Genomic DNA, 24342 nt, shown 5'->3' with positions numbered 1-24342 from the left:
AAGACCTCTACAGTGAGAACTACAGAATACTAAAGAAAGAAATTAAAGAAAACCTTAGAAGATGGAAAGATCTCCCATGTTCTTGGATAGGCAGAATTAATATTGTCAAAATGGCCACACTTCCAAAAGTGCTATACAGATTGAATGCAATTCTGGAGATCCAAGATGGTGGACTAGAGGGACGCTGCATTCCTTGTCGCTCCATAACTCAGGTTTCAAGCAGGGGATATCTGTTTCTCAGAGAGGCAGTTTTTGCTGCTTATCGATTCCCTGCTGTTTACCCAATTTGTCTACTGTGATCACCTGCAGTCTGCCAGCATACCGACTACTTTTTGAGTGCAGATTGCTCACTGACTGGCGCCTATCATCTGCTATTTGCCTGCCTCTTGCCTGCCCATTGCCTGCCTTTCGCCTACCCATCACCCACCACCCGAGGTCCACCTGCTGATAGTCCACCAGTAGCCAGCAGACCAACCGCAGACAACCAGTGGATCACCAGCTGCCTGTTGTTGCCTGGAAGTAATAATTCAATGCAATTCCCATTAAAATTCCAAAGACATACCACACAGAAATAGAACAAGCCATTGTGAAATCCATTTGGAAGAATAAAAGACCCAGACTAGCTAAAGCAATCCAGGAAGAGTGATGCAGGGGGGTATCACAATACCAGACCTTCAACCATACTACAGAGCAATAGTAACAAAAACAGCATGGTATTGGCACCAAAACAGATAGGTAGATCAATGGTACAGAATAGAGGACACAGAGACAAACCACATATATACAGTTTCTCATACTAGACAAAGGTGCCAAAAACATATAATGGAGAAAAGACAGGCTCTTCAACAAATGGTGCTGGCAAAACTGGAAATCTATATGCAGTGAAATGAAACTAAACCCCTGTCTCACCCTGCACAAAACTCAACTCAAAATGGATCAAGGACCTCAGAATCAGACCAGAGACCCTGCACCTTATAGAAGAAAAAGTAGGTCCAAATCTCCATCCTGTCGGCTTAGGACCAGACTTCCTTAACATGACTCCCGAAGCACAAGAAATTAAAGCAGGAATCGATAATTGGGATAGATTCAAACTAAAAAGCTTTTTCTCAGCAAAGGAAACTATCAGCAATATGAAGAGAGAGCCTACAGAGTAGGAGAAAAATCTCTGCCACACATACTTCAGATAGAGCACGAATCTCCAGAATCTATAAAGAACTCAAAAAACTACGCCAAGAATACAGATAACCCAATCAATAAGTGGGCTAAGGAAATGAACAGACAGATATAAGAAAAAAAGCTCAACATCTCTAGTAATAAGAGAAATGCAAATCAAAAACCCTAAGATTCCATCTCACCCCAATTAGAATGGCTATAGAATACAAGCTACAACAGTTGCTGGCGAGAATATGGGGGAAAGGGTACACTCGTACATTGCTACTGGGGTTGCAAATTGGTGCAGCCACTCTGGAAAACAGTGTGGAGATTTCTCAGAAAACTTGGAATGGAACCACCATTTGACCCAGCTATCCCATTCCTCAGCCTATACCCAAAAGACTTAAAATCAGCATACTACAGAGATACAGCCACATCAATGTTCATAGCTGCTCAATTCACAATAGCCAGATTGTGGAACCAACCTAGATGTCCTTCAGTTGATGAATGGATGAAGAAACTGTGGTATATATACACAATGGAATATCAGCCATTAAAAAGAATAAAATTTGGGGCTGGGGAGATAGTCGGTAGAGTGCTTGCCTGGTAAGCACAAGGCCCTGGGTTCGATCCCCAGCACCAAAAAAAAAAAAGAATAAAATTTTGGCATTTGCAGGTAAATGGATAAAGTTGGAGAATATCATGCTAAGTAAGATAAGCCAATTCCAAAAAACAAAAAGCCAAATGAGCTCTCTGATAAGCAGATGATGATACATAATGGAAGGTGGGAGGGAAGCAAGAATGGAGGAAGGATGGATTGTACAGAGGAAAAAGAGGTGTGGGAGGGGGTAGGGAGAAGGAAAAATAACCATCGAGACAAACATCATTACCCTATTACATGTATGATTACACGAATGGTGCGATTCTACTTCATGTACAACCAGAGAAACAACAGTTGTACCCCATTTATGTACAATGAATCAAAATAAATAAATAAAAAAGAGTGAATTTGTTACATACACACTTTTTTCCCAATCTCATTCAGTGACAACATACTACTTAGTCTCAAGTTACCCAGTCTCTAAGCCAGAAACTTTCAATTCCACTTTGACTCACCACATCTCAAAGCAACGACGACAGTTAACACTAATTGGTATCAATGAGAAAAGGGAATATTTGAGTGGATAACACATTGGCCATAGATCTGTTGAGTTAATAAGTTCATCCATCAAAAGCTCCCCATTACAGGTGATATATCACAGTCCATGTAAATGGTATGATGTTCTCAATTCCTACTCAGCAATACAGACCTAAACACAATACCAGGCATATATACCATTTCATTTTGTGCCTTCTGTTCATATTGTTATGCTTTGGTGCTTCCTCCTAATCTATTTTTCAAAATACTGCTAAGGTATTTTGTGAATACTTAATGAAGCATTTCTATCATCATACCCATCCCCTCCTCCAAACTAATCAGTCCTTCTCTCTATACTTCATAAATCTTACTATTAGTAATTAAACATGTAATCACACGAGGCACAGTGACACATGCCTGTAATCTCAGTGACTCAGGAGGTTGAGACAGGAGGATCACAGAGTTCAGTCAACCTGAATAACTTATACTTTCTTTCTAAATAAGGTTTATGAAAAAGAAAAGGGGGGGGGGGGTCCACTGGGAATGTGGATCAGAGGTTAAAAGGGCCCATGAACACATTGCTTCATCTTGGGCCCAGAGCAATGCACTTGACCATCTAGGGGCTGAACCTCTGAAACCATGAGCCCCAAATAAATATTCTCTGCTCTAAATTCTTGTCAGCTATTTCAGTCACAGCAACACAAAACTGAAGGTTTTCCTAAATTGCTGAAACTGACGTCAAAATTTTGATCCTCCTGCTCCAGTCTCCTGAGTTACAGGGATTACGGGCATGTGCCACCTTGCCCAGCCAGGTAACTCTTAAGCATTTAAAGATTTTGAAATTTTCAGTTTTTTTAACAACTTTCAGTGAGAAACTGTAAATGATCATTAAGCTAACAAGTTAATTTAGTTGCAGGTAATGCAGTTAACACAGTACTGATCTTCACTGAGTACTATGTTCTAGACATTATGCAAGATACTTTAACACAGAGGTCATAAACTTACAGCATGAGACCACACACATATACTGTTTGAGCCTCATGAGTCATTAATGGTGAGATGTTTTTTCAATAAAAATTGCTTCTTTATCAAATTTCCTAAGGAAATTTTCAATTTCCACTGTTACCTGCTTTTTACAAGAATTTTTGGCTTCTCTCTGATCCTATTGTTTGTCTTTCCCCAGTACTGTGGATTGAACCCAGTGGTTCTCTACCACTGAGCAATATTACCAGCCACTTTTTTTCACCTGGAGACAGAGGTCTTCCTGAGTTGCTGAGGTTGGCCTCAAACTTAATATCCTCCCACCTCAGTCTCCTGAGTCACTGGAATCACAGGCAAGCACTCCCTTTATTTTAATCTATTATTTATGTCAATATTACTGTTTTATACAATACATATTTTATATAAAACAATCTCCTTTGTCTTTGGTGTACTAGTTTTATATGTAGGTTTTTTATATATTATATGTTTTAAGTATCATTTTATATACAATTTTACTATTATATGAAGAAGTGAATTTACTTATTTATTAATTTTTCTGCTAAAAATTCAAAGCACACCTTTAAAGACAATTTCATCAACTTTGGAAGACTCAACCAATGGTACTTAGAATGTTGCATTTTTCTAGTTTCTCATTTTTGGAACTCATTAAATACATATTGAACCTTCTGATTCTCTCTGCCACATATTTAAATTCCTTTATATGTTCTACCATTTTAGTATAGCACATTTAATAACAGTAGTTATTCTTTTAATATCACTAGTTATTCTTTTAGTTATGTCTTATCTGTTGTTTAATCTATTCACTAACTTTTACTTTTAAGGACGATTTTTTTCTCTTTGCAGTACTGCAGATTGAACCCAGGGACACTTTACCACTGAGCTATGACCCCAACACTTTTTATTTTTTATTTTGAGTAGTTTCTCTGAAAAGCCTCAGAAACTCCAGGGGTACCATGGACATTATACAAGGATACTCACATTGGACATTATAGAATAAATTTAAATGTTTTTTGTCCAAATAATGCTAACATCCAAAGATAGTTTACATCATATTAACCACTTTACAGAATTAGAAATAAGGACAAAATAGATTTCAACAACGAGACAAAAATATACCTTTTCTGCTGAAGAACCTGTCAGGACAAACGTTGAAAAAACTGGAAGTGGATATTTGGTTTGAGGATCCCAACATTCAATAGTGGCTCCCATAGGAAGGCAGAAAAGAGGTACAGATTCTGAGAGTGGAAAAGACTCATAGTCATCCTCTGGATACCTAAAAATCAAACCTTTTGGGGAAAGGAGATAATGATGAATTTTCTTTGAGAATTACTTTTCCATAAATGATACATGATATGTATTAACAGGAATTTTAATACCAAATTTCATGGAAATACTTGTGAAATTTCAAAATCAATTATTTTGGGAGGGGAGGGGATTGAGTACTGGGGATTGAAACCAGGAGCACTGAACCACTAAACCACATCCCCAGCCCTTTTTTATTTTTTATTTCGAGACAGGGTATCACTAAGTTGTTTTGGCCTCACTAATTTGCTGAGGCTGGGCTTAAATTTAAATCCTTCTACTTAGCCTCCCAAGCCACTGGGATTATAGGCATATGCCACCCCTAGCTCAGAATCAATTTTTCTCCTGCTATAACAGAAATTAAACTAACAAATTTACCCTTTAAATTTTACCCATGGAAGTGAAGTATAACATGGAAATGTATTAAATATACTACTCAAGACTCTATTCAATCAACTTAATCACAATCATATATGTATTTTTTTTCTATATATGCCAACACCTTGTAAAGAATGGTAAGAAAGATAAAGGGAAATTCACTATTTCAGTTAGTCTTCAGGAAAAAAATTCAAGGAAGGTACAAAGTGTTATGAAATAATGTCAAGGCAACAGAAATTATCACAGCTCCTACACTCATGTTGAGGGAGAAGCAGTGCAAAAGGCATGCAACATGAAAAGTAAACAAAACAGAAACCCCTGAGACTGAGTACAGAGTGTGTAAAACCCAGAAAGCAGGAGCAGGAACACCAAGAGAACCAAACCAAGTAGTTACATGGCATCATTAATTACCCTCTAATTTAACGACTTCTAAGTTAAAAACTTGAAAATCACTAGCAGAATTTTGAGTTCATATTCAGTCCCAAAACTCTCTATTCTAAAATAAGCGTCTCATATCAAATATCTAAATACTCTCATAGTTTTGTTTTGTTTTGTTTTGTTTTGTTTTGTTTTTTGGTACCAGGGATTGAACCCAGGCACTTTATCACTGAGCTACACCCTCAGTCCTTTTCATTTTATTTTTTTACTTTGAAACAGGGTCTCACTAAGTTACTTAGGGCCTTGCTAAATTGCTGAAGCTATCCTCAACCTTGCAATCCTCCTGCCTCAGTCTCCTAGTCGCTAGGATTACAGGCATGTGCCACCACACCCAACTAGTTTTTGTTTGTTTGTTTGTTTTTGTTTTTAAGTGATACCCTCTCCCCATCAAAAAAGAGAAAACATTTTAGGGAATCATGTACAATTGACATGTTACAGCAATCATTAGCAGTATCATATTTTAAGATCACAGTAATTTTTATAGTTGTTGCCTTTATTTTTATAGTATCAATTAAACTGTTTGATTCATTAGTATGAATGTTTATGAGGACAATCAAGTTTTCAATATGGATTTGCCTGATGCCCCTGAAGTAGATTTCATTTCAAAAACTGCGCATGGTCAAAAAGTAATTGGCACTGCTGCTTTTCACAAAGAAGTATTCCAGTATTTCTTCTATTTACAACTGGAGCATACCTGTATTTTCAGTTTTTATCCCACCATACCAGTGGGATGAAGAGGTCACACTTAAATCTTTACAGCCCTTGACACTTTACTGTGCAGTAAGAATGTGGCGATAGATTTCTCAAAAACTTCATGGCAGAAAAGTTTCTCAGGCCCTCCTCTCCTCCATATAGCTGATTCTTTGCAACAAGAAAGGAAGCAAGTCCACTTTTCATGGCAAGTAACATGTGGTTTCAAATAAGACACACAAAGATAAGAGAAGGAAATATAAGAAGTAAAGATGCAAGTTTGACACCTTCCTGATTGCCAAAATACAAAAGGTCAGAGAGTAAGCAGTTTCCCATTAAAATGTTAACTCTATTAGTATAGACTGAAAGCTTCAATATTTATTTCACATAATGCTTGCATTGGGGGAAAAAAAGTTTACACTTAATTAGCAGCATATTTTTGTGTGGGAAGGGAGCATTATCTTGTGGTACATAATGCATTTAAGAAATTTTACATGCTAAAATTATAGGGAATTCAATTTTATAAATAGATCAATTCCACAAACTACATAAGGGGACATACTTTGTCTCTTCTAGACAAATGTTAATGTGCACCTGTAACTGTAATAATAGAGACAAATCTTTAATTCACTTACCGGCTTTATATGCTATTGCATTTGAAGCAGGCACAGACTTCTTGTAACACAGAAATACACTGGAACCCCACTGCAAAATATGAATAAGTTTTACAAAAGACAAAAAAAGTGAACAAAAACTGATTTTCTTGAATCTAAAGATTCAAAATCTAAAAATTTTGATTAGTCAGGAGAGTCAATTTAAAACCTACATTTATAGGGAAGGGGATACAGTTCAGTGATAGAGTACATGCTAAGCATGTGTGAGGTCTTGGATCCAATACTCAGTGCCAATAAACAATTGTTTTTAAAAAATGTGTTTACAGAACAGACTAATTAGTGTAAAACACAGCAAAGCCCTACAGAGAAAACTAAAAGAAAAGGAGCAAAAAAAACAGTGCAATTACAAAAAGTTTAGAATTCTCCAGTGATCCAGAGACTGTCTCCACTTGAAAGAGACAGCATGAAGTGAACTAGGCAGTAAAACCCAAGCTAGGGAAGACCTGGGTCACTGGATGCCATAAGGACATCACTTTCAGAGACCACCCCATCTTCACTAATAGTCAGATGCACATCGATTCTGCCCATATAACATTAGCAAATATTAATCTGACCTGAAGTTTTTTTTTCAAAATAAATCTGTCCTGAACAAAACTGACCAAACTATACTGTGTGTACGTATGAATATGTAAAAATAAATCCCATAATATATATAATTATAATGCACCAATAAAAAAATTAAAAATTAAAAACACACAAACAATATTCTTTAAAAAATTCTGACGCAACAGTAAATTTCAGTATCATAAAACTATAAATCAAATGTATATGTAGCCAGGATCAATGGCACACACCTAAAGTCCCAGCAACTTGGGAGAATGAGGCAGGAGGATCACAAGTTCAAGACCAGCCTTTGCAACTTCGCATGACCCTCTCTCAAAATAAAAATAGAAAAAGGGCTGGGGGTATAGCTCAGTGGCAGAGCATCCCTGGGATAAATCCCCAGTACCACCAAAAAAAGAAAAAAAAATGAAAGAAATGAGAAAGAAAAGAAAATGCGTATCTAATTTTTTTTCTTCACTCAAGTTCTTTTAAAAAACAAATATATTGCAGGGCATAGTGACACCTGCCTATAACCCCAGTAAATCAAGAAGCTGAGGCAGGAGGATTGCAAGTTTGAGATCAGCCTTAGCAACTTAGAAAGATCCTGTCTCAAAATAATAAAAAGGGCTGAGAAGGTAGCTCAGTGGTAAAGTGCCCCAGGGTTAAATGCCCAGTACTAAATAAGTAAGTAAGTAAGTAAGTAAGTAAATAAACCAGGTGTGTGTGTGGCACACACCTATAATTCCAGCAACTCAGGTGGCGGAGACAGGAGGACTGCAAGCAATCTAGTGAGACCCCGTCTCCAAATTTATGAAACGGGGATATTGCTCAGTGGTAGAGCAAAGGTAGGTAGGTAGATAGACAGACAGACCCACCCACAATATTTAAATAAATAATGTAGAGAGAGCTCTCACCCACTCTTTGCAATTTGTCCATGAAGACACCACTGAAACCCAAAAGTTAATGAAATCTCCATGCTGATGTAACAGACCATATTAGGATTTACCCAAAAATAATCATAAGTTAAAAGTCCTGACTTAAAGTATGCTTTTTCTGGATTTTCATTCTGAATTTATTCTAAATTATCTAATAAAATTTTATGATTATGAATCATAAAAATTACAGCTGAAAATAATAAAAACAAGAATCATAAAAATGAGAATAAACTATATACACCTAATAGTAAGAAGTTCAAAAAGTATTCCTTTGGGTTTGTTTTCAAATGAAACTTTGAAAATGAAATGACTACTCTTACCATTCCACAATTTAAGTTTTTGTCAACTTTGCAGAAGGTATGAGGAGGGGTTTCTCCTTTGCTGGTTACAATGACACAGATATCAGTAACTGCCAAGGAATTCTGGGGTCGAATTAGAGGAGCCCTTCGATAAGTGATAAAGATTCTTTGTGAAGTAGTTGAACTATTGTTGACATTGGCACAGCGACCATAGGGCGTGGCTTGGATCACTTCACATCCTGGAATAAGTCTTTCTTTCCCTTCATATAAAACTCTGCAGGGAGACAAAGAGATTTTAGGTTAATGCTGGTTTTCTTTCTTTGAAACAAAAATTTTATCTCTCCTATTGCAAAATAAAACTAAAATTATTGCTTTAGGAACTATAAATCTCTGAATTATTTTTCAAAAGCTAGCATTTAATTTAAGATGTATAAATAGGATAAATAGGATTGAACAACTTAACTTTTATTACAAGATCCATGAAAAAAAAAAAGGGGTAATACCACAAACATTCAAGATTAATTCCTAGAAATTTCATCAAATATTCAAATGCTTTCAAAAAATTTCCTTCCAAATTCCTGTCAAATTTTTACCTTTAAACACTTTGACTAAAAAAATAAATAAATAAAAAATAAATATTCTCTGACTGAAAACATTATTTAAAGAAATTAAAGAAGACTTAAAAAGCCCATGCTCATGGATAAAAAAACAATACTGGTAACACAAATGAATTTTCCAAATAGATTACAAATTTGACGTGATTCCTATCTAAAGTTCCAGTTGCTTTAGTTACTGTTTTGTTACTGTTTTTTCTTGTAGAAAGTGACAGCCTGATTATAAAGTTCCTATAGAAAATGTGAGTCCTGGTATAGCACAAGCAATCTGGAAAAAAAAAAAAAAAAAAAAAGTTAGAGGACTCATACTTCCCTGATTCAAAACTCACTATGGATTTAGAGTAATCAGAACAAGGTGCACTGGCATTAACTACAGATGGACAGGGACTGGCGTTGTGGCTCAGTGGTAGAGTGCTTGCCTAGCATGTGTGGGGTGCTGGGTTCAATCCTTAGCACCACATAAAAATAAAGGTATTGTGTCCATCTACAACTGAAAAAAAAAGAACAGGCAGGGGCTGAGGCTGGGGCTCAGTAGAGGGTTTGCCTAGAAAATGTGAGGCACTGGGTTCCATTTTCAGCACCACATAAAAATAAAAAAATAAAGATATTGTGTCCATCTACAATTAAAAAAAATTTTTAAAAGACAGAAAAGTCAATACAATCCAATGAAGAGCCCAAAATTAAGAACTTATACTTACAGTCCATTCATTTCAAAAAGATTGCCAAGACAATTTAATGGAGAAAGAACAGACTTTTCAACAAACAGTTCTGGAACAACAAGATATCTATATGTAGCAGTATGAAGTTGGGACTCCCTTCCTTAAACTACTACAAACCAAAAAAAAGCTCAAAATGGGTCAAATAATTACTTTTTTTCTTATAGAGGGTCTCACTACATTGTTCAAGTTAGCTGCAAACTTAGGATCCCTGTACTTTAGCCTCCCAAGTAGATGGAATTACAGGCATGTGCCACCATGCCCAGCAGCATCAAATACTTAAATACAAGAACTAAAATTTTTAAAATCTTAGAAATAAATAGGATTAAGGTTTAGTCAACCCTGTAAAACCTTTGTAACAAAGCCTTCTTAAATATAACATCAAAAGTACAAGAGACAAGAAGGAATAAACTGAATCTCATCAAAATTAAAAATGTTCACTGCACATGGTGGCAATGCTGTAATTACAGTTACTTTAGAGGCTGAGAAAGCAAATCAAAAGTTCCAGGACAGCCTTGGCAATTTAGTGAGACCCTGTCTCAAAATAAAAAATTTCAAACGTCTGGGTATGTAAGTGGTAGCAGACACATAGGTTCAATCCCCAGTTTCACAAAAACAAAAATAAGAAACAAAAATGAAAAGTGTCCATTCTAAAATGGATACCACCAAGAAAGTGAAAAGACAATCCAAATAAGGTGAGAAAACATTTGCAAATCATATATTTAATTAGGGAATTCTTTCCGAATATATAAAGAACTTACATAACTCAATATAAAAACAACACATTTTAAAATAGGCACATGTTTTAGGAAGACATATGGGAACTATATTATCCTTGCAACTATGTAAAATTAAAATTATTTTGAAATAAAATGTTTTTTAAAAGGTGGGTAAAAAATATAAACAGACATTTGTCTAAAGAAGATAAGCAAACAAGTTGTACCCCACTTGTTTACAATAAAAAGAAGAAGAAGAAGAAGAAGAAGAAGAAGAAGAAGAAGATATGCAAGCCAGGCACAATGGCACACACCTGTAATCCCAGTGATTTGGGAGGCTGAGGCAAGAGGATCAAAAGTTCAAGGTTGCCCTCAATAATTTAGCAAGGTCCTAAGCAACTTAAATTTTAAGTTGCTCAGTGGTAAAGCACCTTGGGTTCAATCCTCAGTTCCACACAAAACAAAACAAAGAAGATGTGCAAACAGCCAAAAGCACTTGAAAGACACCCCACATGTACAAGAAAGTACAAATCAAAACCACAATGAGATAAAACTTCACATCAGATGGTTTGGATATAATTAAAATGAGAGGCATGATGGTGTGTAACAGTAATACTGGCAGCTAAGAAAGCTGAGGCAGGAAGATCACAAGTTCCAGGCCAGCCTCAACAATTTAGCAAGTCTCTAAGCAACTTGGTGAGACACTGTCTCAATTTTAAAAAATAAAAAGGGCTGGAGATGTGGCTCAATGATAAAGTACCTCTGGGTTCAACCCGTGGTATCAAAAAATAATTTAAAAATAGAAAAGGCTGGGGATGTAGCTCAGGGGTAAAACACCCTGGGTTCAGTCCTCAGTGGCAAAAAAAAAAAAAAAGTAAAAAAGAAACAGGTAAACCTAACTACATACCAAATTGTTAATGTGCTCACCTAAAAACTATGTCATATAATTTTTTAACACAGTATAATGCTTATTTGGGAACAGTGTCTAGGAAGGGGTCTTGGTAAACAGGCCTACTATTGGCAGTAATATTGTTGTAACTTTGAAATTACATGATGTATAATAGATAAAGCAATAAGTAACATTCATGTTACTGGGAACCAAGATGTTCAGTTTAAGAGAAACAAGGTGCAATTCAAAATAAGTTACAAAAAGTTCTTCAATGTTAAATTTAAACTTAAAATATTAATACAAACTCATTGTTTTAAATATATACACATATTTATAAAATATTTCCTAGATTTATCTACCAAAAAGGACCAGAAAAGCAATGAAGATACATAAATCCAGATTTTGCTCTGCCCTGTGGTCAGCCTAAAAGGGTATCACTGGCCAAATCTGGGAGAGTTTGAACAAAGAGTTCAGAATGTAACTGATTTTTATCATGTAAATAAAAATCCACAAGTACTCAATTATACTCCAAACTACAAAATTAAGAGAAAATAGGAAGGCTCTTCATTATAAAAAAAACACCAGTTAAAAAAATATTTTTTTTTCATACTGGAATTGAACCAGGGTGCTTAACTACTGAGCCACATCCTCAGCCCCCCCCCTCCTTTTTTTTTTTAATTGAGTGAGATAGGGTCTCACTAAGTTGCTTAGGGCTTCACTAAATTGCTAAGACTGCCTTTGAACTGTGATCCTCCTGCCCCAGCCTCCCAAGCCACTGGGATTACCCCTGTGCACCATGGTGCCTGGCAGAGGCAATCAATAAGGTATTCATACTTTTTCGAAACTCTTTTCCCCTTCTTGAGGAAAAAAATGCTCCCATTAAAAGCCAATCCAGTCACCTTTTTTTTTGTTGTTGTTGTTACTGTTATTGATCTGAAGAAGAAACAGATGTAAACTGGGAGGGCAATATTAAATAGTTAGATGGATACTGCATAAAGATCAACTTAAGATCAACTTATAAAAAGAAAAATCACCCTTGGATTTGGGAATATGAACAAAATAAGGACCTCATAACAATTTCACCAGAGCTCTACTCCAGTGAAGACGATGATAAGCCTAACAAGTGATGGTCAAATACTGTGGCTTGCTACCTATTAGTATCTGCACTAGACCAACGTCTTGGCACACACCTATAATCCCAGGGACCCTGGAAGCTGAGGCAGAAGGATAGCAAGTTCAAGGCCAGCCTGGGCAAATTATCAAGACCTTGTCTCAAAAATAAATAAATAAAAAGACCTGGGGATGTGGCTCAGTGGTAGAGAGCAAATGTTGGGTTCAATTCCCAGTACCAAAACAAAAATGAAAAAGAGGCTGAGAACTTAGCACAGTGGCAGAACACCCATGGATTTGATCCCTAGTACTAGGGTCAGGGTGGGGGGCACTTCTAGCAATCAATCCTTTAAAAGAAAAATTAGTGGTTCAGAGAAATTTGGATATGTGATATTAAGGAATTAATCATTTTAAGTTGTGGTACTATGGGTATTATTAAAAGAGACTTAAAAAAAAATCAATAAAACATCCCTAATAGAACAAAGGGGGAAATGGCACAATCATCTCAATTGACAAAGAAAAGTCTTGACAAAATTCAACAGACCTTCACAATAAAAATCTCTAAAAAACTTCCTTAACAAGATAAATGGCACTTATGAAGTAATATTATTAATATCATGGTAAACAACTAAAATCTTTCCACCGAAGATGAATGAGATAATATGCCTACTTTCACGACTACAGTTGAACACTGTACTAGAAATTCTAGTCATAATAGACAAGTATCCAAAGTGGGGAAAAAAAAAAAGTAAGACTATTTGTGTTTGCAGATGACATGATCCTATATTTATTTTGTTTTGCTTTTTCCCGAGGATGGAACCCAAGAACACTGAGTTATAGTCCCTAACCCTTTTTATTTTTTATTTTGTTACCCAGACTGCCCTCAAATTTGCATTTCTCCTGTGTCATCCTCCCAAGCAGCTGGGATTACATGTGTGAGGCAGTTAGTAATAAAAGTAATCTAGACATAAAAGATATGTACACTGAGCCAGGCACAGTGATCCTCTTGCCTTGGCCTTACCAAATTGCTGGGATTATACTACTGTACCTGGTTCAATATTTGAAAGGAAATGACCTAACAATTCAATTGCAATGTAAACAAATTCAGTAAGGATATATACATACAGATATATGTGTTTGTGTGTGTGCGTGTGTGTATAAAATATGAACATACTTGATACTAAAGTAACAAATAACAATAAAACCATCAAGGATTTTTAGTTTCTGCCACTATGTACCTTACATTAATTTTATTCCAACTCACTATAGTAAAAGAAAAGTTACCATACCCAATATCTGTAAGGGGTGGTTTATCTCTTCCTCTCTTATAACACAAGAAAAGTTCTGGACTTTTTAGACTTCCATAATTCAAATTTGCTTGGAGAGCTGATGGAGTGGCTTCAACACAGGTGTAACCTTCAGGTACTGTTTCCCCAGCTGATTTGATAATAATGGCAATGTCTGTAATTGGAGCTTTAGGTCCCGTTGACTTAGTATCTAAACGATTTATTTCTTGGTCCAAAAGAGTAGATGTATCAGTGAGACCTGCCACAACAAAGTAGTCTGTCACTCTTGGTCCTTTGTCTTCGATCATGGCTGCTATTCTACTTCCTAAAAGAGAGAGTGGGGGAGCAGGTATGCATCAATTAAATAAAATACTGTATCATGACTCACTAAAAATTAAAATATCTTTGAGTTAGCAATAATCAACTTCCATACTTCCCAAATTGTCAGAGCTGGGCACAATGGCCCATGCCTATAATCCCAAGGACTCAGAAGACTGAGGAAGGAAGATTGCAAGTTCAAAGCCCAGTCTCAGCAACTTAGCAAGGCCCTAAGCAATTTAGTGAGACTCTGTCTCACTAAATAAAAAATAAAAAGGGCTGAGGATATGGCTCAATGGTAAAATGCCCTTGAGTTCAATCCCTAATATCCCCTTCCAAAAAAAGAACTATCAAATTTTCAGAGAAGGACGCTTTTCCCTTAAGCAAAATACACTTAATGAACAATATTCAGAACATCTAAAAAATCATTCTCTTTTACACTACAGAAGTCCTAGAGCTAAACTTCACATTTAAACCAACAAATTGAAACTGGTGAAATGGTGCATGCCTGTAATCCTATATACTCAGGAGGCTGAGGTAGGATCACAAGTTCAAGAACAGCCTGGGCAACTTGGTGAGACCCCATCACAAAATGAAAATAAAACTAAAAAGGAGCCAGGTGTAGTGGCATACACTTGTAATCTCAGCAGCTCAGGAGGCTGAGGCAGGAGGAACCTGAATTTAAAGCCAGACTCAGCAACTTAGCAAGGCCCTAAGCAACTCAGCAGATTGTCTCTTAAAAAAAAAAAAAAAAAAAAAAGAGCTGGGGATGTGGCTCAGTGATTAAGGGCCCCTGGGTTCAATCCCTGATACCTAATAATAATAATAATAATAAAAATAATAATAATAAAAAGGGCGAGAGATGTAACACAATCATAGAACACCATCTAGTATGTGCAAGACCCTAGATTCACTCCTCAGCACACACACAAAAAAAACACATGCACACATAAAAATAAAAAATAAGTGATATGGTAACAAAATATAATTAAAACAATCTCTCAGCAATCCAGTTAGGACTCTTGTCACTTATAAGCAACAAACTTTATATAAGCATCATGGAATAATTAAATTTAGGAATCAAGACATATTTCATGGCTTGGATACAGCTCAGTTGGTAGAGTGCTTGCCTCACATGCACAAGGCCCTGGATTCAATCCCCAGCATCACAAAAGAGAGAGAGAGAGAGAGAGAGAGAGAGACATATTTCATTTATAAATACTCAATAGAACAGTGGAAACTACAAATAAAAAAATAAGATGTAAAATATACATTAAGAGACTTAAGTACTACATGGTAGGAACCTACAGAATAAGAACATTGAATTAAATTTTCTACTTTCACTGGGGTCAGTGGTGCAGACCTGTAATTCCAGCAGGTTGGGAATTGAGGTAGGTGGATCGTAAGTTCAAAGCCAGCCTCAGCAACTTATCAAGGCCCTAAGCAACTCAGTGAGACCCTGTCTATAAATAAAATACAAAAAAGGGTTGGGGATGCGCTCAAAGGTTAAGTGCCCCTGGGTTCAACCCCTGGTACCATAAAAAAATAAAAATAAAAATAAAACACCTATTTGTTTTCTTTAAACTCAATACTTCTAAAAATAAAATCAAGTTTTTGAAGTTTTAACTATTTCCATAGGTTTTATGTACTTTAAAAACTTTAAATTTACATAACAAATTTACATAAATTTGCATAAAATGAACATATTTTAAATGTTTGTATAATTTGAACTGACAAATGTATACACCTGTGAAACCATTACCACAATCAAGAAGGTGAATACATCCATCAATACTCAAAACTCAAAATATTCTTCCATTATCCTTCCTCCTCAAGCAACAATTGACCTGCTCTCACTATAAATTAGTGTCTAGAATTTATATAAAGGAAATCATACAATATGTATTATTTTTTGGCTAGTTTCTTTTACTCGTGATAATTATTTTGAGATTCATTCATTTTGTGGCCTGTATCAATACTTCATTCTTCTTTACTGATGAGTAGTAGTCACCTGTATGAATATACTATAATAGTTTATCCACTTACCCATATTATTACAGCTACTTGGGTTATTTCTAGTTTGAGACTATGGCAAATAAAGATGCCCTGAACACCTTTATGCAAACCTTGAAGACATAAGCTTTCATTTATTTGGGGTAAATTTCTAGGATGGAATGGATGGATTTTCCAGTAGTGGGTATATATAGTTCTAAAAAACTACCAAACTGGTTTCTTAAGTGAGTGTGCAATCTTAAACTCCTACCAGCGGTATATGAGAGTTTCATTTACACCGTATTCTCTTCAACTCTTCAGAGGTTCGGTCTTTTTAATTTAGACATTTTAAATTCCACATACCTATATATTAGGTTTATAGTGATATCAAGCTGTAGTTTCAATTTGTATCTTTTCTGTTAATAATGCTGAGTATGTTTACAATGTACAGTTATATGCCACATAACCACATTGTGGTTACCAGTGAATGATTCCCCATATGCTGCTGTTCCCTAAGACTATACCACATAATAACCTTGTAATCATCTTAGTTTGTAAAAGCATATTTAATGATGTTTGTACAACAAAAATCCCCAACACTTTTCTTAGAATATATCCCTGATGAAAAGCAACCTGTGACTATACTTATTATGATCTATACTTCTTCAGTGAAATTTCTGTTCAAATCTTATAACAATTTTTTAAACATCTCATTGAGTTTTGCAAGTTCTTTCTGTATTCTAAAGACAAGTCATACATCTGGCCTATATTTTGCAGATATTTTGTCCAAGTCTGTGGCTTGTCTTTTTATTCTCTGTGTCTTCTCAAAAGCAGATTTTTTTTTTTTTTTTAATGAAGAACAAATGATCAATGTGGGTCTTTACTTTTTTTTTTTTTTTTTTTGGGAGGGGGGCAGTTGTTAGGAAATTGAACCCAGGGCCTTCCACAAGCTAGACAAAGTGCTCTACCACTGAGCTACATCTCAAAATTCAATTTCATTTTGATATAAAATCTTGCTAAGTTACCCAGGATGGCCAGGAACTGGCAATTCTCCTGCCTTAATCTTCAAGTAGATGGGAATACACGCATGTGCCATCAGGCCCAGTATATATTATCAATGTGTTCTTTTATGCATGATTCATTGGATAATCCAAGATCACACAGGTTTTCTTGTAAGAGTTCTATAATTTTAGGTTTTACATGTAGGTTTAGGATCCATTTTGAGTTTACTTTTGTATATAGTATAAGATATAAATCAAGATTCAAATTTTACAGCTGGGATGCAACGGTGAGGCCCTAAGCAACTCAGTGTGACCCTGTCTCTAAATAAAATACAAAATAGGGCTGGGGATGTGACTCAGTGGTTGAGTGCCCCAAGTTCAATCCCCACTGCCGGCTCCCCACTCCCCCACAAAAAAAGATTCAAATTTTTCATATGGATATTCCATTTTTTCAGCACCATTTGTTATAACAACCATCCTTTCTGCACCATACTGCTCTTGTACCTTTATCCATAAATCAATTGCCAATATGTGTGGGTTTATTTCCAGAGTCTCCATTTGTTTCATTAATTTCTTTGTCTACATGTCAGTACTGCATGTAGAAATTTTATTTTACTTTATTTCGTTGCAATGGGGTATTGCTATGTTGGCCAAGATGGTCTTTTTTTCTTTTTTTTTTTTTAATTTTATTGTAAACAAATGGGATTCATGTTGTTTCTCTGATTGTACATGGCGTAAAGGCATACCATTTGTGTAATCATAAATTCACAAAGAGCAATGTTGTTTGATTCATTCTGGTTTTTTTCCCTTCCCGCCACCCCTCCCACCCCTTTTGCCTCTATACAGTGCTTCCTTCCTCCATACTTGCCCCCCTCCCTAACCCTAACTCTAATCCTAACACTAACCCTTCCCTCCCCCCCATTATGTGTCATCATCCACTTATTAGCAATATCATTCGTCCTTTGGCTTTTTGAGATTGGCTTATCTCACTTAGCATGATATTCTCCAATTTCATCCATTTGCCTGCAAATGCCATAATTTTATCATTCTTTATGGCTGAGTAATATTCCATTGTATATATATACCACAGTTTCTTTATCCACTCGTCAATTGAAGGGCATCTAGGTTGGTTCCACAGTCTGGCTATTGTGAATTGAGCAGCTATGAACATTGATGTGGCTGTATCTCTGTAGTATGCTGATTTTAAGTCCTTTGGGTATAGGTCAAGGAGTGGGATAGCTGGGTCAAATGGAGGGTCCATTCCAAGTTTTCTAAGGAATCTCCACATTGCTTTCCAGAGTGGCTGCACTAATTTGCAGCCCCACCAGCAATGTATGAGTGTACCTTTCTCCCCACATCCTCGCCAACACCTGTTGTTGCTCGTATTCTTGATAATCGCCATTCTAATTGGGGTGAGATGGAATTTTAGGGTGGTTCTGATTTGCATTTCTCTTATTACTAGAGATGTTGAACATTTTTCCATATGTTTGTTGATTGCTTGTAGATCTTCTGTTAAGTTTCTATTCATTTCCTTAGCCCATTTGTCGACTGGATTATTTGAATTCTTGGAGTAGAGTTTTTTGAGTTCTTTATAGATTCTGGAGATTAGTGCTCTATCTGACGTATGATTGGCAAAGATATTCTCCCACTCTGTAGGCTCTTTCTTCACATTGCTGATAGTTTCCTTTGCTGAGAGAAAGCTTTTTAGTTTGAATCTATCCCAGTTATTGATTCTTCCTTTTATTTCTTGTGCTATGGGAGTCCTGTTAAGGAAGTCTGATCCTAAGCCGACATGTTGAAGATCTGGACCTACTTTTTCTTCTATAACCTGCAGGGTCTCTGCCGATTCCAAGGTCCTTAATCCATTTTCAGTTCAGTTTTGTGCATGGTGAGAGATATGGGTTTAGTTTCATTCTGTTGCATATGGATTTCCAATTCTCCCAGCACCATTTGTTGAAGAGGCTATCTTTTCTCCATTGCATATTTTTGGCCCCTTTGTCTAGTATGAGAAAATTGTATTTAATTGGGTTTGTGTCCGTGTCCTCTATTCTGTACCATTGATCTACCTTTCTATTTTGGTACCAATACCATGCCATTTTTGTTACTATTGCTTTGTAGTAGAGTTGAAGATCTGGTATTGCAATACCCCCTGTTTCACTCTTCCTGCTAAGGACTGCTTTAGCTATTCTGGGTTTCTTATTCTTCCAGATGAATTTCATAATTGCTTGCTCTATTTCTGTAAGGTACATCATTGGGATTTTAATTGGAATTGCATTGAATTTGTATAGCACTTTAGGTACTATGGCCATTTTGACAATATTAATTCTTCCTATCCAAGAACATGGAAGATCTTTCCATCTTCTAAGGTGTTCTTTAATTTCTTTCTTTAGTGTTGTATAGTTCTCATTGTAGAGGTCTTTCACCTCTTTTGTGAGATTGATTCCCAAGTATTTTATTTTTTTTTTGAGGCTATTGTGAATAGGGTAGTTTTCCTAATTTCTCTTTCTGAAGATTCATCACTTATGTATAAAAATGCGTTGGATTTATGAGCATTGATCTTGTAACCTGCTACTTTACTGAATTCACTTATGAGTTCTAAGAGTTTTCTGGTGGAATTTCCAGGTTCCTCTAAATATATAATCATGTCATCAGCGAACAGGGATAGTTTGAGTTCTTCTTTTCCAATTCGTATCCCTTTAATTTCTTTGGTTTGTCTAATTGCTCTGGCTAGAATCTCAAGAATGATGTTGAATAGAAGTGGTGAAAGAGGGCATCCCTGCCTTGTTCCAGTTTTTAGGGGGAATGCTTTCAGTTTTTCACCATTTAGAATGATATTAGCCATGGGCTTAGCATAAATGGCCTTTACAATGTTAAGGAATGTTCCCACTACCCCAATTTTCTCTAGTGTTTTGAGCATGAAGGGGTGCTGTATTTTATCAAATGCTTTTTCTGCATCTATTGAAATAATCATGTGATTCTTGACTTTAAGTCTATTGATATGGTGAATTACGTTTATTGATTTCCTGATGTTGAACCAACCTTGCATCCCTGGGATGAAACCCACTTGATCATGGTGAACTATCTTCTTAATATGTTTTTGTATGCGATTTGCTAAAATTTTGTTGAGAAATTTTGCGTCGATGTTCATTAAAGATATTGGTCTGAAATTTTCTTTCCTTGATGAGTCTCTGTCTGGTTTAGGTATCAGGGTGATATTGGCTTCATAGAATGAGTTTGGGAGGGTTCCCTCCTCTTCTATTTTATGGAATACTTTGAGAAGTATTGGAATGAGCTCTTCTTTAAAGGTTTTGTACAACTCGGCTGAGAACCCATCTGGTCCCGGACTTTTCTTTGTTGGTAGGCTTTTGATGACCTCTTCTATTTCAGTACTTGAAACTGGTCTACTTAAATTGTTTATGTCCTCCTCGTTCAGTTTAGGCAATTCATATGTCTCTAGAAACCTGTTGATGTCTTCGAAATTTTCTATTTTGTTGGAGTATAGATTTTCAAAATAGCTTCTAATTATGTTTTGTATTTCAGTCGTGTCTGTTGTGATATTTCCTTGTCCATTCCGAATTTTAGTGATTTGGGTTTTCTCTCGTCTTCTCTTTGTTAGTGTGGCTAAAGGTTTATCAATTTTGTTTATTTTTTCGAAGAACCAGCTATTTATTTTGTCAATTTTCTGTATTGTTTCTTTTGTTTCAATTTCATTGATTTCAGCTCTGAGTTTAACTATTTCCTGTCTTCTACTACTTTTGCTGCTGGTCTGTTCTTTTTCTAGGGCTTTGAGCTGTAGTGTTAGGTCATTTATTTGTTGAGTTTTACTTCTTTTATTAAATGCACTCCATGAAATAAATTTCCCTCTAAGTACTGCTTTCATAGTGTCCCAGAGATTTTGATATGTTTCTTTGTTCTCATTTACCTCTAAGAATTTTTTAATTTCCTTCCTAATATCTTCTGTTATCCATTCATCATATAATAGCATATTGTTTAATCTCCAGATGTTGGAATAGTTTCTGTGTTTTACTCTTTCATTTATTTCTAACTTCAATCCATTATGGTCTGATAGAATACATGCTAGTGTCTCTATCTTCTTGTATTTGCTAACATTAGCTTTGTGGCATAATATATGGTCTATTTTAGAGAAGGATCCATGTGCTGCTGAGAAGAAAGAGTATTCGCTCTTGGTTGGATGCTATATTCTATAAATGTCCGTTAAGTCTAAATTATTGATTGTGTTATTGAGATCTGTGGTTTCTTTGTTCAATTTTTGTCTGGAAGATCTGTCCAGTGGTGAGAGAGGCGTGTTAAAATCACCTAGTATTATTGTGTTATGGTCTATTTGGTTTCTGAAATTGAGAAGGATTTGTTTGACATACATGGATGAGCCACTGTTTGGGGCATAGATGTTTATGATTGTTATATCTTGCTGATTTATGCTTCCCTTAAGCAGTATGAAATGACCTTCTTTATCCCTTCTAACTTTGGCTGGAAGTCCACATTATCTGAAATGAGGATGGATACTCCGGCTTTTTTGCTGAGTCCATGCGCATGGTATGTTTTTCCCCATCCTTTCACCTTTAGTCTATGGGTATCTTTTTCTATGAGGTGAGTCTCTTGTAGGCAACATATTGTTGGATCTTTCTTTTTAATCCAATCTGCCAGTCTATGTCTTTTGATTGATGAATTCAGGCCATTAACATTCAGGGTTATTATTGAGATGTGATTTGGTTTCCCGGTCATTTGGTTCATTTTTTAAATTTTATTTATTTATTTGTTTGACACAACTTGTTTCTTCCTTTATTTGACAATTCCTTTAGGATAATTCCTCCCTTTGCTGATTTGCTTCTTTGTTTTACATCTCTTCCTCATGGAATATTTTGCTGAGAATGTTCTGTAATGCTGGCTTTCTTTTTGTAAATTCTTTTAGCTTTTGTTTATCATGGAAGGATTTTATTTCATCGTCAAATTTGAAGGTAAGTTTTGCTGGGTATAAGATATTTGGTTGGCATCCATTTTCTTTCAGGGCTTGAAAAATGTTGTTCCAGGCCCTTCTAGCTTTTAGGGTCTGGATTGAAAAATCTGCTGATATCCGTATTGGTTTCCCCCTGAATGTCATTTGGTTCTTTTCTCTCACAGCCTTTAAAATTCTGTCTTTATATTGTATGTTAGGTATTTTCATTATAATGTGCTTTGGTGTGGGTCTGTTGTAATTTTGTGTATTTGGAGTCCTATAAGCCTCTTGAATTTGATTTTCCATTTCATTCTTCAGATTTGGGAAATTTTCTGATATTATTTCATTGAATAGATTGTTCATTCCTTTGGTTTGTTTCTCTAGGCCTTCCTCAATCCCAATAATTCTTAAATTTGGCCTTTTCATGATATCCCATAGTTCTTGTAGATTCTGTTCATGATTTCTTACCATCTTCTCTGTTTGTTCAACTTTGTTTTCAAGGTTAAATATTTTGTCTTCAATGTCTGAGGTTCTGTCTTCCAGGTGTTCTATCCTACTGGATATGCTTTCTATGGAGTTCTTAATTTGGTTTATTGTTTCCTTCATGTCAAGGATTTCTGTTTGGTTTTTTTTCAATATCTCTACCTCTTTAGTGAAATGATCTTTTGCTTCCTGTATTTGCTCTTTTAACTGTCGATTGGTGCGATCATTCAATGCCTGCATTTGCTCTTTCATCTCATCATTCAGTGCGTGCATTTGCTCTTTCATCTCATCGTTTGCTTCCCTGATCATTTTAATTATGTACATTCTGAACTCCTTTTCTGTCATTTCTTCTGCCATGCTGTCATTGGGTTTTATTGATGTAACATCTAGATTTGTTTGCGGCATTTTCTTTCCTTGTTTTTTCATATTGTTCAGGTATCAGTGGACTGCTGAGATATTGCAGATTTCCTCTATTGACTTACAATGTCCCTGAAGATTTCTATATATATCCCCCCTTAGCCTTCAGTAGGCTGAAGTCTTGGAGGAAGTTGATAATGCGGTGCTCCACAAGGAAGCTGCCTCTCTAGGAGTGGTGGCCTTCAGGTGGGGTATATTCCCTGCTAGTGGGCAGAGGTGCCTCCACTTGTTGACCAATGGTCATCCAAAGGGGAACTAGGCTGCGGGCTGAGGCAAGGCCTGTTTGGGCCTGAGTCTCTGGTTTTACCGTCCTTGTGGGGAAACCTCACCCGGCAGGGAAGACTCACCCGGTGGGGAGGTCTCGCTGGTCAGTTCCCTCCTAGAGGTTCCCCTCAATTTACAGCTACCGCCTGGGCTGGGCTGCCTTCCTCTGCAAAGTTCCCAGGGGCTCGGCCCTACCTCCTGGGCCTGGGAGCCTCACCCTTTGCAGATGAATCTCCTTAGGCTGCCCCTCCTCAGAGAATCTGCCCGCCGTCCTGGAACCTTCGCTCCGCCCCTAAGCGTGTCTCTGTGGGGCTCTTCCACCAAGAAGCCTCCTAGATCCTGGGACCCTGCTCTGCACCTAATCGCCTGGCTATGCGGCCCCATACAATCGCTCTGAGTCCCAGAGACCCACCACACGCCTCTTCCTCCAGACAGCCGCCCAGTATTCTGGTGCAGTCACTAGGAGTCCAAGAAACTCACTGTGTGCCTCCTCCTCCCACCAACCACCCGTAGCTCTGGGCAATCAATCACTCCGAGTCGAAGTGACCCTCCCCGTTCCTCTTCCTCCTCCAGGTAACCCCCAGGTGTTCAGGAGCAGTCACTCTGAGTGGCTCTGAATCCACATGACCCGCTGCACGCCTCCTCTGGGCAGCCGCCCAGACCTCTGGTGCGGCCACTTGAGACCAAGCGACCCACCGTGCTTCTCCTACAGGCAGCCCCCCTGTGTTCAGGAGCGGTCGCTTTAAGTCCAAACAACTCACCAATCGCCTCCTCCTCTGAGCAGCCGCCTGGAGCTCTAATGCAGTCACTGCGAGTCCAAACGACCCGCCGCGCTCCTCCTCCCCCTCCTACTCCTCCAGGCAGGCCCTGGTGTTCAGAAGTGGTCTGAGTCCAAACAGCTCGCCACGCAGCTCCTCCTCTGGCTACTGCCTGTAGCTCTGGTGTAGTCACTCCGAATCCAAGCGGCCACGCTCTTCCTCCTCCTCCTCAGGGCAGGCCCCGGTGTTCTGAGTCCACACAGCTCTCCTCGC

At 37.0% G+C, this 24342-nt stretch overlaps 1 protein-coding gene across 5 annotated transcripts in view; it reads right to left on the bottom strand.

The window, feature by feature from the left end:
* DENND4C (DENN domain containing 4C) overlaps positions 1 to 24342 on the bottom strand; it is a 130745-nt gene that overhangs the window by 87449 nt on the left and 18954 nt on the right. For 3 of the 5 annotated variants that reach the window (XM_079113146.1, XM_079113145.1, XM_079113148.1), the window contains 4 exons: positions 13886 to 14207; positions 8573 to 8825; positions 6736 to 6805; positions 4409 to 4578 (listed from right to left, as the gene is read on the bottom strand). In XM_079113146.1, the coding sequence (XP_078969272.1) occupies positions 4409 to 4578; positions 6736 to 6805; positions 8573 to 8825; positions 13886 to 14190 (798 nt within the window). In that variant the 5' untranslated portion in view covers positions 14191 to 14207. Of the gene's footprint in view, positions 1 to 4408; positions 4579 to 6104; positions 6242 to 6735; positions 6806 to 8572; positions 8826 to 13885; positions 14208 to 24342 lie in introns of those variants that run through there. The other 2 variants (XM_079113147.1, XM_079113149.1) reach the window with 2 other exon arrangements.

Source organism: Sciurus vulgaris, assembly GCF_902686455.1.
Source record: "Sciurus vulgaris genome assembly, chromosome: 15".
Taxonomy (NCBI): domain Eukaryota; kingdom Metazoa; phylum Chordata; class Mammalia; order Rodentia; family Sciuridae; genus Sciurus; species Sciurus vulgaris.
The sequence above is the reverse complement of the archived record's forward strand: the minus strand, read 5'-3'. Positions and strand labels throughout refer to the sequence as shown.